This window comes from Protomyctophum parallelum (genome assembly GCF_964188405.1).
Source record: "Protomyctophum parallelum genome assembly, chromosome: 20".
Classification (NCBI taxonomy): domain Eukaryota; kingdom Metazoa; phylum Chordata; class Actinopteri; order Myctophiformes; family Myctophidae; genus Protomyctophum; species Protomyctophum parallelum.
In genome coordinates this window covers 11,967,315-11,981,838 of record NC_139718.1, presented here as the reverse complement: position 1 = coordinate 11,981,838, position 14,524 = coordinate 11,967,315, and the positions used below count along the sequence as shown (strand labels likewise).

The window sequence follows — 14,524 nt, the reverse complement described above, 5'->3', positions numbered from 1 at the left end:
GTCCCCATGAGAGTTGGTATAACTCTTGAGATATAGAATTAAACCAAATAGACCCGTCAAGAGTAACATTATTGTAAAATATCTGCATTAGGCTTAATAAATAATTGTAATTTTGAACACCGTTTGCCTGTTATCTATCCTAATGGTACCAACATCAATACAGAATGGAATTGTGGACAAAATCTTTTAGAAGAATATTTGTATGTCTCTAAATGTTGTGATGAATTGAACATGGTGGACCGTGTTGTAAACAAGTGTAATTCTTTATCAGTGAGTGTGTCTTCCATAGTAACAGTCTTTGTATTGAGTTGTGATTTCATGTGAAATATAGCCATTCTGCAAACTGTTAATAAATACTTCAATCAATCTTATTCAACGACAACAAAATAGGCATATTCTAATAGTTTTGGGTCTGAGAGGCTATAATTCTCATCAAATGGTGGTGTTCAAATGCCGAATAAATGAACCTTGATATGAAAAATGTTGAAAAACACTGAGCTAAATAAGCTAACACCTGCAAACACTCGCCTGAGTTTGATAGGCTGCAGTGTAGCCCCTTTCGGGACCCTACATAAAACTTCAGTAGCATTTGGGTTCTGCTTGGAGGGCTAGGCTGCAGTGCAGAGTGAAGACCTCGGTTTCTACAGCTTCTTATTGTAGAAGTAGAAGCTTTTTTTTGTTTTTCACCAACCTGGTAAAAACACTGACGACTCTACTTGATGTCCAATTTGTCCATGTCAATTAAATGTTAACATTACGAGTTATTTAGGAAAACAAACGGCCCGGCCTGTTGGAACAAACACATAGCAGCATGTTGGGTGTTGGCGTGTTGCCAAAAGCTGGCGCTGGGCGTCTTGATGACTTAAATACATGCACATGCGTATGGATCCTAGCCTGGTAAAACACCTCCCCCTGCTGGACAACATTGTCAACACCGATAAAAAATTGTATCGTTCCGGACTAATTATGTTAAATCGTGGGCAACGCAGGCTGAACCAATAAAATGGCTCAGCTCATAAGCGTACTTTATAAGAGCCAATAGCAGGTCATGTTTTTCTTTCGTGCCCGCCCATTTGAGTGAACCCAAGCCAAGATGGTTAATTTTTTACGTTTTGGACCCAAGTAGTGAAGGATTGTGTGTGAGTCCCCTGTCAAAATTGCCACTTCACTGTCCTCCTACCTGTGCGTCAGGTCAGGGGGTCAATTTTTTGTACAATAATAATTCATAGTAATTCAATTCACAAGAGTTTCACAATGGCATCGACTGCAATGAGGTCACTGTTGAAGAAAAAGGTGAGACAAATATATAACAACTAAAACAAACTATTTGCCTCAGCTGCAAGTGCTTTTGACGTCAATGTTTACAAATTGATGGATGTCATGTGGTTGCAGGATGGAGTGCCAGATTGTTCTGATGTAATTATAAACTACTTTGTTGTACAAGATGGAGTTGATTTGTTTCAGTTTACTGAGTGAGAATTATTTCACATTGCTTCATCTGTCTATGGAAGAGGAACTCTATGATTATTTATTTAACACTGTGAAAGAAGTGCATTTGCCACCAGACAAGCATATCACTTGTAATCACTTTTGGGGGTATTTATCAGTCCACCTGTTAGCAGAACCATATATCTATGAGCAGAACCTCAGCTCCAGAGTCCATGTTCATTATGAGACGTTCTCAACTTCATCACCTATGCCAGTGTGGCTCAGGAGATAAACCTGGGGTTTATAAACCGAACATTCAGAGATGGCATCTAAGGAAGAATCCATAGAAATCCACAGAGTAGCCCATCTTCACGAAACGTTCACTTAAGTACACAATGACTACACTATTTTTGCTTGTTTCTATTTAGTTCCTGAGTTTAGACAATCTGCAACACCCCACACTATTGATCACACATCGCCACTGACATTACTGAGAATTACATCTCAAATCCTTTTGTAGAATTATTTAAGTTACTTATGTTCATAAATTGTTACTTTTGCACTATCACTGTGTCCTCCTCAATTTGTCGGGTTTTGTGCCAACAGTGCCGGAGAATAGCTATTCACAGACGGACACAGATATGGACCGACAGGGTGCAAAACATAGTTTCGGAGACAATAACACTTTGTAATGTAACACAAGCCAAATAGAGGATACTGTATATCTATTCATTACTACAGTACATGCAGCAGAGGGCAGAATAGCTCCATATTTCAACATGAGTCAATGTTTCAAGTCATGCATAGCAGTTCTAGCACAGAGCCTTGACAAAATTATCTGAAGGCATAATGCATGTAATTCCCCTCAAAATAAACTGAATGTTAACGTTAGATTAGTCAGAATAATGAACCCTGTCTGATCTCACTTTGCATGGATTGAGGTGTTCTTATGTCTTCATCAAGCACTGCACTCTGACTCCATCATGAGGGATATTCTGAATTACCTCTGCATATCCAATGTAAACGCCATGATCTTCAACAAATCTGATCTATCAGGAGCATCAATTCCACTTTCAGAGGATTAAATATCACTTAAGGGAGGAATAATCCTCACTCTACATGTCTTTGTCTCAATAATTCCATTGGACATATAGGGTTTGTGGAATAGAGGACTCATTCTATTCTCAAATTGTCAGTCAGTTAACCTCATATTATGCTTGTGTCTGCATGACTGAATGTCACTTATAAAGTGCATGTGTCAAAACAGATTTGTAAATACAAGCCAGCTTCTGAATGCAAGACCCTGAACACCAAGCCCCAAATTTCCAGATTGTACTATGTTTTTTTAGTTTGTGTTTGGTTTCTCTGAGCCTTTATTGATAGGTAAAGTGGTGAGAGACAAGTAACTCTAAGGACCCCCCTAGGAGTCTCGGATATTGAACACCTGAATGTTGGGGCAGGGTGGATTTAGCTCTTCAAACATAGTTCTTTTGGTGCCTCCTCAATGAAAACAAGTCCTCTGGGTTATCCTTATACCAGGTGTATGACTGTACTTTTGCTGTTTGCAATTTCTGTCTAATAAAGTATTCAATCAAAACATGTATTTTACTCTGACACTTTCAAGTTAATTTCCTATTAATTACTAAGTGCATACTTATCTCTGTCAATATTGATATAGGCAACCTTTCCCCCCACTAATGGCATTATGATTCCATTTTGTGAGGCATTCCAATTCGTGCAGATGTGTCGTGTACACATAAAATCCTCAATGTCAGTTTTACTCAGAGAGAGTACAAAGAGATAGATTAACACTGAGAAGTGAAAATAGCTGAAGTGTAAGCCTACAATGCGCTGCGATGTGTTGTGAGCTTGTACAGTAGATATAAGTTATTTTTGCAATTGTTATAAATTAAAATGTGTAGTTTTGACATATTCAGTTTTTTTCTCCTATGCCCAGCTTTGTGTGTTTGTGTGCACCCCATAGCGAAAATGTGAGGATAAAAAGTGAGGACAGGGGCACGGTGGCAGTTAGTAGTGTCTAGTGTCTGTCGCCTCACAGCTAGAAGGTCCTGGGTTCGATTCCCGCTCAGCATGCTGTGGGTGCTGGCGGCGTGCTTCCTCCTCCGCGTCATCAGTGCCCATACCCGAGGCGGGGTTGGTGAAAGGGCCTTTCTGTGTGGAGTTTGCATGTTCTCCCCGTGTACCCTCACAAAAAACATGCAGTAATCTCTGACCTGCCTCCCCCTGGCCAGCCGGGGCGCCTGATGGAGGGGAAAGGAACTGGTTGGAATAACGTGTTCCTTCCACGCGCTAAATCCAACCAGGGAAACCCCCCCCCCCCTGTCAGGAGGAGCAACTTGGACACTCAGGCATTAAGGAAGCATGAGTTCAAGTCTGTTGCTCTCCCCATGTCCCCCATATATGGGGACTAGGTTGGCGGAGGGTGTGCAGAGCCCAGGATCACATTAGATAATTGACACAGGGGTGAAAAATGGGTTACAAAATCGTGGGATAAAAAATATAAAAAAGTGAGGACAGAAAAACGCCAAAAGTGATTGGCCGGAATGTATGATGATGATAAGAGTGCCCCTGACTTCACACAAGTGTGATCTTTTTTAATTTAAAGTGTTAAAACCCCCAAGCCACCTGCAATTACGTTTTGAGTATACTGTCTGTAGATACTGTACTAAGCCCAACAATCAAAATAAAGACGATATTATCAAATGAAAAGATGAAATTACCTACCTAGGTTCCATGAAGGCAAATCTTTCCTGTGATAAAATGGCCACCAATGTAATAAAAAAAAGTCAACCAAAGAACAAGATTCCTGTACAGGATCTCCTCACTGGTCAACAAAACCACCTTGAAGACCCAACAGGAACCCTCCTCATACAGCCCATTTTAATAGGCTGGAATGGCTTTGGGTTGACAAAACAACTTGCAGCAATTTGCAATGGGCCTGGTCTACAAGATTCTCTACACCATAAAGAAGAACCATGTACCTGTCATCCTTCCTTAATGTCAACAAAGTCCACAAACACAACACCAGAAGGAGTTCAACAAACCACGTGCAACCCAGATTTGGCTCAAATAAGGGATTAAATTAATTTCGAAATGTGAATCCCTATAGACTCCTTCAAATCCACACTCAAATCCGCCCCATACTGTACATGTTTTTCCCTTTTTGTCTCCACCAGGCCGAAGGCATGTGGGGAGAGTATGTTTTGCACTCCGTCCGTCCGTTTGTGTGTCCGTCCGTCCGTCCGTCCGTCCGTGTGTGTGTCCGTGACAGGCTAATCTCGGCCACCGTTAACCCGGTCGATGCCAAATTTTGCACACACACTCCCTGGATGCCAACGATGAACCTCTGCCCCAAACTTTCCAGAACGGCCTGTTATAGCGCCACCAAGAGGCCGCTTTGTGCAAAAACTTCACCGTTAACCCGGTCGATGCCAAATTTTGCACACACACTCCCTGGATGCCAACGATGAACCTCTGCCCCAAACTTTCCACAACGGCCTGTTATAGCGCCACCAAGAGGCCGCTTTGTGCAAAACAAGTTTTTGCACAGTACACCTACAGATTTTGTCCAAACATCACGCAAATTGGTACACAGTCTCTCTAGAGCCATTCAACGAAACGGGTCTTTCAGATTTATCACACTCCATCCTGATTGGTTAAGATTGGCTTCCAAAGTTCACAGGAGTGCTCAGTTTCAAACAAAATGCTGCAAATCATGAACACATCGCGTGATTTCCGTGAAATTGTGCACCCACATTCCCACTAGGCCGAGGACGAAATGCCACATGAACAATTTCAACTCAGCCTCAAGGTGGCGCTATAACTGGCCGAAAAGTGTTTTTACCTCTAACTGCACGGATCTGTGGATAACCTGGTGGAGACCTGTGCCCGGAAGGGCACTTTTTCTAGTTTACTTTCTTTAACTGAATGATTTCCTGTTTTTATAGAAGTGTATATTTGTATGTCTTTAAATGTTCTGATGAATTGAAAATGGAGGATCCTGATGTCTTAGTGCTTTTCCTGGTTTCATCAGAAGTTTTTGTATTGACTTGTGCTTTCGTTTGAAATGTACCCATTCTACATACTATGAATAAAAAATAAAACGTTCTGGCTGCCATCCCCAAAGCACTGGTCCCCTAGTTTAATCTGAGATACAACACATTATTGGGGACAGTCCAAGTGTGCACCCAAGGACAGACTTCTCAAGTTCTCAATGAGTAGAGTTTAGCTAGCAGAGCATCAAGTGGCAAGTAAACTACTCATGGGATTAGAAACATATCTTTGTATCACTATCCGGTTAGCGTATTATGTTTTGGAAGGAGTTCGCCTTTTGCTTTCAGGAGCTACTGTGTGTGATTATTAAATCCTAATTCATTTGTTGATTTAGACCTCTTGAAGAATGAAACAATATTCCATAAAAAAAATCTGGTTTCTATTTCATGTTTTTGTATTTTGTATTATACGGATTATGAAATGAAAACACAAACATTTTTAAGACTACAAGAAGTCTTGTGTCATTATCATTTCCATTATATACAGAACAATACAGGACAACAATTACTTTCTTGTCTTGGGATGGTTCATATGTCACCGTTGAGTAACTATACAAGTTATTCAATCAATAAAGACACTAAAATGGAACTTTGAGAAATTAGCCGCTCATTGGTCATCAGTAATCCTACCTGTAAATATTAGTCCTTTATAATGAACATTAAACAGTAGGATAAAACCTCACTCATCTGGTTGTATACACAGCTGTAGATGCTATATACACTGAAATGATCTCTCAAACCAAAGCCTACAATGCATAAGCAATAATAATTAAGAAAGTTTGAAAGTTAAACAGAAAAAGTGCAAAGGTGTAATCGTTGAGAGCAGCGAGCAAGAGGTGGCCAATTAAGTTGTCTTTTTAATTACAGTAGTGATCTAATATGAGTTTAACGTGTAAAACCTTGTGGAGTACAATGAATTTGAATAAACCCAGGCAAGACCTCAAAGGCTGAAAACAGTGTTAGGCCACTACATTGCCTCAAGAGAACAATAGTCCTTAGTAACTTAGATATTAGAGTCTCTAGGGACCTTCTGTGTCCTCTGTGGGACTCACAGGATCACTTGCTCTCTCCTCTGCTGCCTGTCTCTCCTGGTTGCCCTCCAGGAGTCTGTCATGAGAAACTGTCCCCAACACCTTGGCACTGTGCTCCTGTGCCTTGGCCCTGAGCGCAGCAATGCTGTTTTCTCTCAGTTCCTCTTTAGAAATTGAGGACTTGCCTTCTGCCCTCTTCTCTTCTGCCTCGCCCTCTTCTTCCCTCTGAGACGCTGGCTGCTGGGGCGTGTCAGCCTTTGAGGATGGAGGGGTGACCACTGCCTCCAAGGTCTTTTTGTGCATCCCTGCAAAGAATTGCGGGTATTCAGATTTAGAATTGCGTCTGCTGTTTGGAAACAGCAGGCCATCTTGAACTGAAAACAGTAAGCAAAAAAGTTCTAGTTTAGAATCCGATGTTAAATTGAGGGGTGTCAATTCATGATTACGGCATGCTGTATTTGTTGGTGAAGATATTTTATCTACTTTAAGGAATTCACCATAAGACCAATAAAATATTGTTTTTTTTCTTTGGAAATGTTGTTCTAAATAAGGCATCATGTATACTAGATCCAATGCTAGGTGCTTTTCCTGGTTTCATCAGAAGTTTTTGTATTGACTTGTGCTTTCGTTTGAAATGTACCCATTCTACATACTATGAATAAAAAATAAAACGTTCTGGCTGCCATCCCCAAAGCACTGGTCCCCTAGTTTAATCTGAGATACAACACATCCCTGCAAAGAATTGCGGGTATTCAGATTTAGAATTGCGTCTGCTGTTTGGAAACAGCAGGCCATCTTGAACTGAAAACAATAAGCAAAAAAGTTCTAGTTTAGAATCCGATGTTAAATTGAGGGGTGTCAATTCATGATTACGGCATGCTGTATCTGTTGGTGAAGATATTTTATCTACTTTAAGGAATTCACCATAAGCCCAATGTTTCTGTTGAAATGTTGTTCTAAATAAGGCTACATAATCATGTATAATAGATCCAATGCTAGGTGCTAGACAGAAAAAATAGCATCAGCCAAAAAAAAGCCTGTTGAAATATGAAGAGCTTAACCAGATTCTGGAGCAATAGCAGATCTACAAGCTCACAACACATTGCAATGTGTGCACTGTGCTCACCTTGTGAGCTTGTACATCCATCTGCTATTTTCTCAATTTGGTGTAGAAGGAAATACTAGAAGACCTATATAGAGCCCTGGGGGACCCCAGTTAACTAGTATATAGGGTTAAAGTGGTTATGCTCAAAGCGTCACGCGGTAATAATAATACATTTGCATGGGAGCATTGTCTAGTGTGAGGACTGACTAAAGGCCTATTCCAGGTTTAAGTGATAAGGTGACCACCGAAACAGTGTTTAGTAAAAACAGAGAGATGTGTTAGGGTGAGCGGTGAGTCTCTTATCACTGCGGCGTGACATCATGTAGTTTTCGGTGGTCACTGGTCACCAAACCTGGAATATGAATAGGCATTGAGGAGTGAGGCCTGTATATTTTGCTAATACAGGAGGAAATCCATAGGCCTTTTATACAAATGCTATGAACAGCTGTTCAAAGATAGAGCGAATGTGGCATAATCCTATACTTCCAGAATGTTCAAACTGAAAAGAATTCCTGATATTATCAATTGTCACATCTTCATATCATAAAATACTCCCAATAGGCCAATACTCACACTTATGGATCCATTACGTTACAGTTGTTAAAAGCTTGCATGTGTAAGTGATGTTTTTGCAAAAAATAAAAAATAAACTATATAATAACTATAATAATAATTAAAAAAAATGTATAAAAATGTAATAAAAGTTAAAGTTCTATATTCCAATAGCATTACTAGTGTACAGTGTTTGTTCAGTGATAAGGATCTCCAGCTCTTTAGCAAACGAAGCATGTTCATAGGGATACCAATCTTAATCAGGAGTGAGAACTCCACAAAGATCATTTGTTCCAGTTCCAATGTTGTCTTTACTAATTTTTATTTTTATTTGTTTCATCACTTCCTCTCCTGCATGTTTACTAAAGAGCTGGAGAGATGGGGAGACGCCTGTGGAACACTATAGTTATAATTACTATGTGAGAATTTAGAGCTATTTATCACTTATTTTAACAAAAACAAATCACTTACAACCCCTTTAACCGGCCAATAATTTGTGTCATTTTAGATTTTAGCGTTGGTTATTTGAAAATACAAAAGCTGCACTACCTTTTTATTATTATTATTTATTAAATAATCTTGAAAGTGTGAGAACTACCGATGTATAGAAGGCATTTGTATAGAATCTGCCTCAGGTCTTGATGGGTTAAGGATTTTACATTGTGAATCATCTTTTGGGGCGGGAACCCCTTTTGGTGTTAGCATTATGTTATGCTTTAGCTATTGAAAAATAGCAGATCTACAAGGTCATAGCGCGCAACCGAGTGGCGCGCTACGAGCTTGTAGGTCTGCTATTTTTGAAAAATCGAAGAACGACTGACATAGAAACATATAGCTTTTTCAGAAAACTGTCAGGATGTAAAAGACATTTTTAGAATCTGATCTCAGGTCAGAATGGGCTAGAAGCCTCACCAAGCAGCCAAGGAGCACAGGAGTCCATGATGCCGTCCTTGGCAGACTTGAGGATGGACTCGGGCAGAGGGATGGAGTGGCGTACCATGGCCCCATACAGGCCATACTCAGCCATCACACTGCTGCGGCCCCAACACTTCTCCCTCTTCCTCCACTTGGCTCTGCGGTTCTGGAACCACACCTGGCACAGTGGGACACATTCATCAGCTATACTGCCAAACCCATTTAGGCCTGACGTCAAAAATAAAAATATATATATAATAATATATATTCAAAATGTTGTGCCGCATTTTTACGATTTTTCAAAAATAGCAGACCTACAAGCTCGTAGCGTGCCACTCGGTGGCGCGCTATATGAGCTTGTAGATCTGCTATTTTTCAATAGCTAGATCATAACATAATGCTAACACCAAAAAGGGTTCCCGCCCAAAATGGGTTTTTAATAATCACATGTCCATGCAGTAATCTAATAGGATGATATATTTAAAAAGTACTTCAACAGCAATATTGTGATGATAATATCAATTACATTTTTAATCTTTAAAAATAACAAAAATAGCAGATCTACAAGCTCACAGCGCATGTTGTTGAGCTTCTAGACCAGTTATTTTTGCTACTTGTTACAATTTGTTAAAGTATACAATAAAGCTTAAGTGATTCAAACCAGGAAAGGACAACACCCTCATATCATCATACCGAAATAATTATATAAATTATATAAATATATATGTTGTCCAACCCTATGATATAGCAATGTTCAGGAAACACCATCTACACTAACTCAAGCACAGTAAAATCCCGTAACCCATTTAGGACTGAGGCTGATGTTTGCTATATATTGTAGATGGCAACAAGAACCCCAAAAGGGGTACCGTAGCTGCAATTACATAATAATTATACATGGGATTCAAACCCAGGTCTCTCGCACAACATACTGGTGCATGATATAAGACTTTTAGCTACTATACATCGAAACTATAATAAAATAAGGCTTATACACTAAAAACTTTCCGGAATGCAGCTTTAATTTAGGTCTGAGACTCTGAGAGTGTACAAATAACCACTGAGTTTCAGTTTAACACTGAGAATCGTACTGTACAAGCAAAACAGAGGACGGAGCTGATTCAATTCAACGGTTCCTTTTCTTATTCGCATATGAAAACTCTATTAGTATTTCAGTGGATATTTATCTCAGATGTTCCGAGTTATTTGTGGATATCTCGGGTGATTGGAGTTACTTGAGGTAAAAAGCAACTGTGCATTCACTCGAGTCCATTGATTTCCCATACCTGTACTGGCTACAGGTGTGAGGGATCCCTGCCTCCTGTCAGAGCCTATCTCTAGCAACCTGTGGTGGCGGAGAGATGCTTTGACACATTAAGACACTTCACTCGGCTACAGCCAACAACTGGTTGGGGCCCCTGGCTATATGTCAGCTCAGTGAGAGGCCAAATTGATTTTATACCACACACAGAGCTGTTGAACACTCTACTTGGCCACCTCTGATGGCTGTGCGTGCGCGTGTGTGTGTGTGTGTGTGTGTGTGTGTGTGTGTGTGTGAGAGAGAGAGAGAGAGAGAGAGAGAGAGAGAGAGAGAGGAAAGGGAGGGGCTATCAACAAGATTCGGTGAGGGGGTTATTAAATTGAAAATGATCAAAACCCATTTTCTGGTAATTCCGTGATAACGCTTATTTCATATATACAAGATACTTTTTATGAGAAATTGCTTCTCTGGCCCTCAAAGGGAAGCCGGTGTGGAAGCTGTGAGGAGAAGCGACCCCAGGGCACTCTGAGGCTGATTGAAAAATAAGTTAATTTCAGGCCCAATCGATGGCGGGCAGGCGGGCAAATATCACGGGAAATTAAACGAGCAGGACTCGGGGGAGCGGCGCTATTGACCCGTGCTAATAAATTCAATGTAGTTATTTCATTTGAACTCCCCGCGTCTCGAGCCTGCCTCCCCCGGTACGTGGCAAGCTCGTCTGATTTAACTAATTACACTCAATGAGAAAATTGGGTGTTAATTTTTATTTAGGATTGGAATAGGCCTGGCTCGGCATGCACGGCTGGCTGGGCTTATTTATTTATTTCCTTTATTATTTATTCGCGGCTAGCCGCCGTAATGAGAACGAAATTAAAAGGCGCTCGGGCAGATGGATGGTGCAGGTCACACTGCAATCTTCCTCCGCCTTGATAGCTTGATTAGGTCGTTAGTGCTCTTCCCCGAGAACAAATTGTTTCACATCCAACTGCGCCTGATGAGAGATGATCTGTTCTGGCGAGGATCTTTGTTCAGACAGGAATGGAGTGTCATTGATCGATTGACGTGGGCTTAGCCTACTTATCTTGCCCCCCCCCCCCCCCCCCCCCCAAACATTAGAGGGCTAACTATTTTGTCAAGTATAGGCCTGCCAGTATTATGAGCAAAGCCCATGCATATACAACTAATTCAGAAGCGCCATCTTTTAATAATACAACATTTATATATCATGGCATGTTTTTTCCCTCATTGGGCCTATATTGCTATACAATTATCATTCCATTAATTAGAAAACCAACAATTCCAGGCTCTATATATTAGCTTACTTTCCAATTTCAACAAACTAATCACGGCCCAAATGATTAGGCTATACAATCAAATGTATAGGCCCCTATATGAAATGATAAATGGAGATATTAGAGATACACAATTATGCATGTCGTATAAGGCCTACCTGTATTCTGTCCTCGGGAAGTTCTGTTTTCATAGCCAACATCTCTCGTGCGTATACATCAGGATAGTGTGCTTCATTAAAGGCCTTTTCCAACTCTTCCAACTGATAAGATGTGAATATCGTTCTGGAAAAAGGGTCATAATTAGCTAAATGTAAAAATCACCCGTGTTAATTTAAACCCGTGAGTGTATGAAAGTGGACCAGAATGTAACGTAGCCTACTCAGAAGATAATTGTTGTTCAGGCCTAAACAACAATTTTCGATTACCCTAAAATTGCAAAACAAAGTACAAACTATACTTGTTGGCTATATTTGCGTTAAAAAGACGTATTACAAATATTCTATTTGCTATCTGATTCCCCCATGCAGACAACAAGGGCACATTTGAATGAGAAATCAAAATATCAAGCTATTTTTGCAAGGATTTTCTTTCAACATTGTTATAGGTGATAATTGAGAGAAATAATTAGCCTGCTACATTAAAGACAATGTTGCATAATAAGACCTACATTTATAACGAAGCTAGATCCCCCCCCCCCCCAAACATTACATTAAAAAAATAAAATAAAAAACAAATCACTCCTTCAATAATAATAATAATAATAATAATAATAATATAAAATAAATGCTAACCGGTGACGTCTTTTCTTGCGTTTCTTGCTCTGACATAAAGACGACTTTGAGAGCTTTCTTTCATTTGCAGACAAATCATCGGAATCTGTTAAAAAAAGACATTAAGACATTAAGAAGTCACCCACTAATATAAAGCATCCCTGATTCATTATCCAGTTATTCTATAGCAAAATTAAAAGGTCTTAAAATGAGGCTAACATCATCCCGTCCATTATGATATTCTTATAGGCCAATGTCAACAAATGGTTAAAGATTCCACTGTAGAAAATAGAATATAGGCTAATAATAATTATAATTGTACAATAATAATGACATTATACAAACTTTTATTACCGGTAATCATATTATTCCAAGATACATCAGCAGTCTAAAAATATGTAGGCTAATATTACACGCGACAATTCCATTAGCCTATACAATATCACATAATGCTATATTCCAGACAGACAGTGTTAAGTGAAATTCACTATAAAGATCACCAGAGCTGGCAGACTGGCTGGCCTCCAGCGGTCCTACAGTTCTGTTATGGGGTTGGAGGTGAAGATTTTGAGCGTCTGACAACACTTCCAAAAAAGCTGGTTGACCGTAGAACGAAGGAATCCCACCGGGGCCGATAAATCCCATCCCGACTCCGATGCCGGCGGGGCCGAGCATGGACCTGGCGGCGAGCAGGTGCGCCCCGGCCGGCAGAGACTCCAGATGAGTCTTCGGGGCCGCGGATGACGGCTCTTTATTCAGCCCCAGAATCTCGTGGATGCCGAAGCCCGTGCACCTGCTAGGCGGATGGGTTGAGCTGCTCTTCGACTGGAGGTAGATGTTGCTTCCTCCATTTGGACCCACGGAGGTTTTCGATATATTCAAACTTTCCGACAACACAGCGCCCTGTTTCCCTGTCATATTGTAGCTATTTTGATGCTATTATTATAGGCCTATTCCCTATTTCACCTTCCTCTCACAGGCTGGTCCCCAGACAGTGCATGTTCCACACAAGATCCCCTCGTCAAATGGTCCTTTTTATCCAACAGGTCCATCCCAGCAATAGTCGGGACTCGGTAGCCAATCAGCTGCAAGAGAGCGATCCCGACTGTAAAATCCTCAGTGTTCATTTAACCCAGAGAGTGCATAATAATGGAACCAAACGGGTCCATTTGGTTCAATTTGTGCACTCTCAGACTCGGAGATAAATGAACACTGGATTTTACTGGGCAGAATTCCTGTGCACCATGGATGCAGGATGCATCAGATCAGACGCCCTCCCATCTCTCTCTCTCGAACATGCTTTGGATAAAAGGGAACGTATTTATAGATATAAATGAAGATAAGTTATAACATAATGACTAAATAATAATAATAAAAATAAAAAGAATAATAAAAAAATGCATTGAAAATTGCAGACCGAATACAATAGTGCATTTAATATACTTTTTAATTTTTAATATATAGGCCTATACCTATACTCCCGAAGGGAAGTGGCTGTATACTTCAATATTTTTGAAAGCCTATAGCCTTACTGCTCACAAACACAAAGTATCCCATTGCACTGAACAAATAAATATAGCATATCACTGGCAGTCGCAGATGATCTCTGCCCATCCACGGATGGATAATTGATCTCCAGATGTTATGGGAGGGGGGGGGGGAAATAACATATATCAAAGGCCCTCGGAAACGACAGCTGGACGATATTGGGACACCCTGGCACTGCAGACCGCTAATCCCTCGACAGATCAGATTAAATCAAAGCGATATTTCAGAAGTATGGGCCAGATGCATAATCTTTCGATTTAGCCTATTATTATTATTATTATCCCAAACTATATGCTATTTTATATAGGCGGCTATTAGGCCTACTGCAATACATGTGCAGTCTATATCAAATCTGAGTATGCGGCCTGCCGCCTATTATTGGCTAATTATGGCTATAGCCTATAGGACATTATAGGGCATATATCATGCGTGAATCTGAACCATTATAATATTTGTTCAAAAGAGTGTAATAGTGGATGTCTGGGAGGCATGTGCCAATCTTTTCAATCCTTAATGCAATAAGCATTTTTTAAATACATGTTACTAGGC

General features: G+C 40.3%; 1 protein-coding gene across 1 annotated transcript; it reads right to left on the bottom strand.

The window, feature by feature from the left end:
- Window positions 1–6,035: 6,035 nt before the first annotated feature.
- vsx2 (visual system homeobox 2) lies at window positions 6,036–13,345 on the bottom strand (the record flags this gene model as incomplete). The annotated part of the gene is made up of 5 exons (XM_083791562.1): window positions 6,036–6,837; window positions 9,102–9,282; window positions 11,816–11,939; window positions 12,449–12,533; window positions 12,928–13,345. The coding sequence occupies 5 exons, from the start codon at window positions 13,343–13,345 to the stop codon at window positions 6,521–6,523; spliced, it is 1,125 nt and encodes a 374-aa protein (XP_083647688.1). The 3' UTR covers window positions 6,036–6,520.
- Window positions 13,346–14,524: the final 1,179 nt, after the last annotated feature.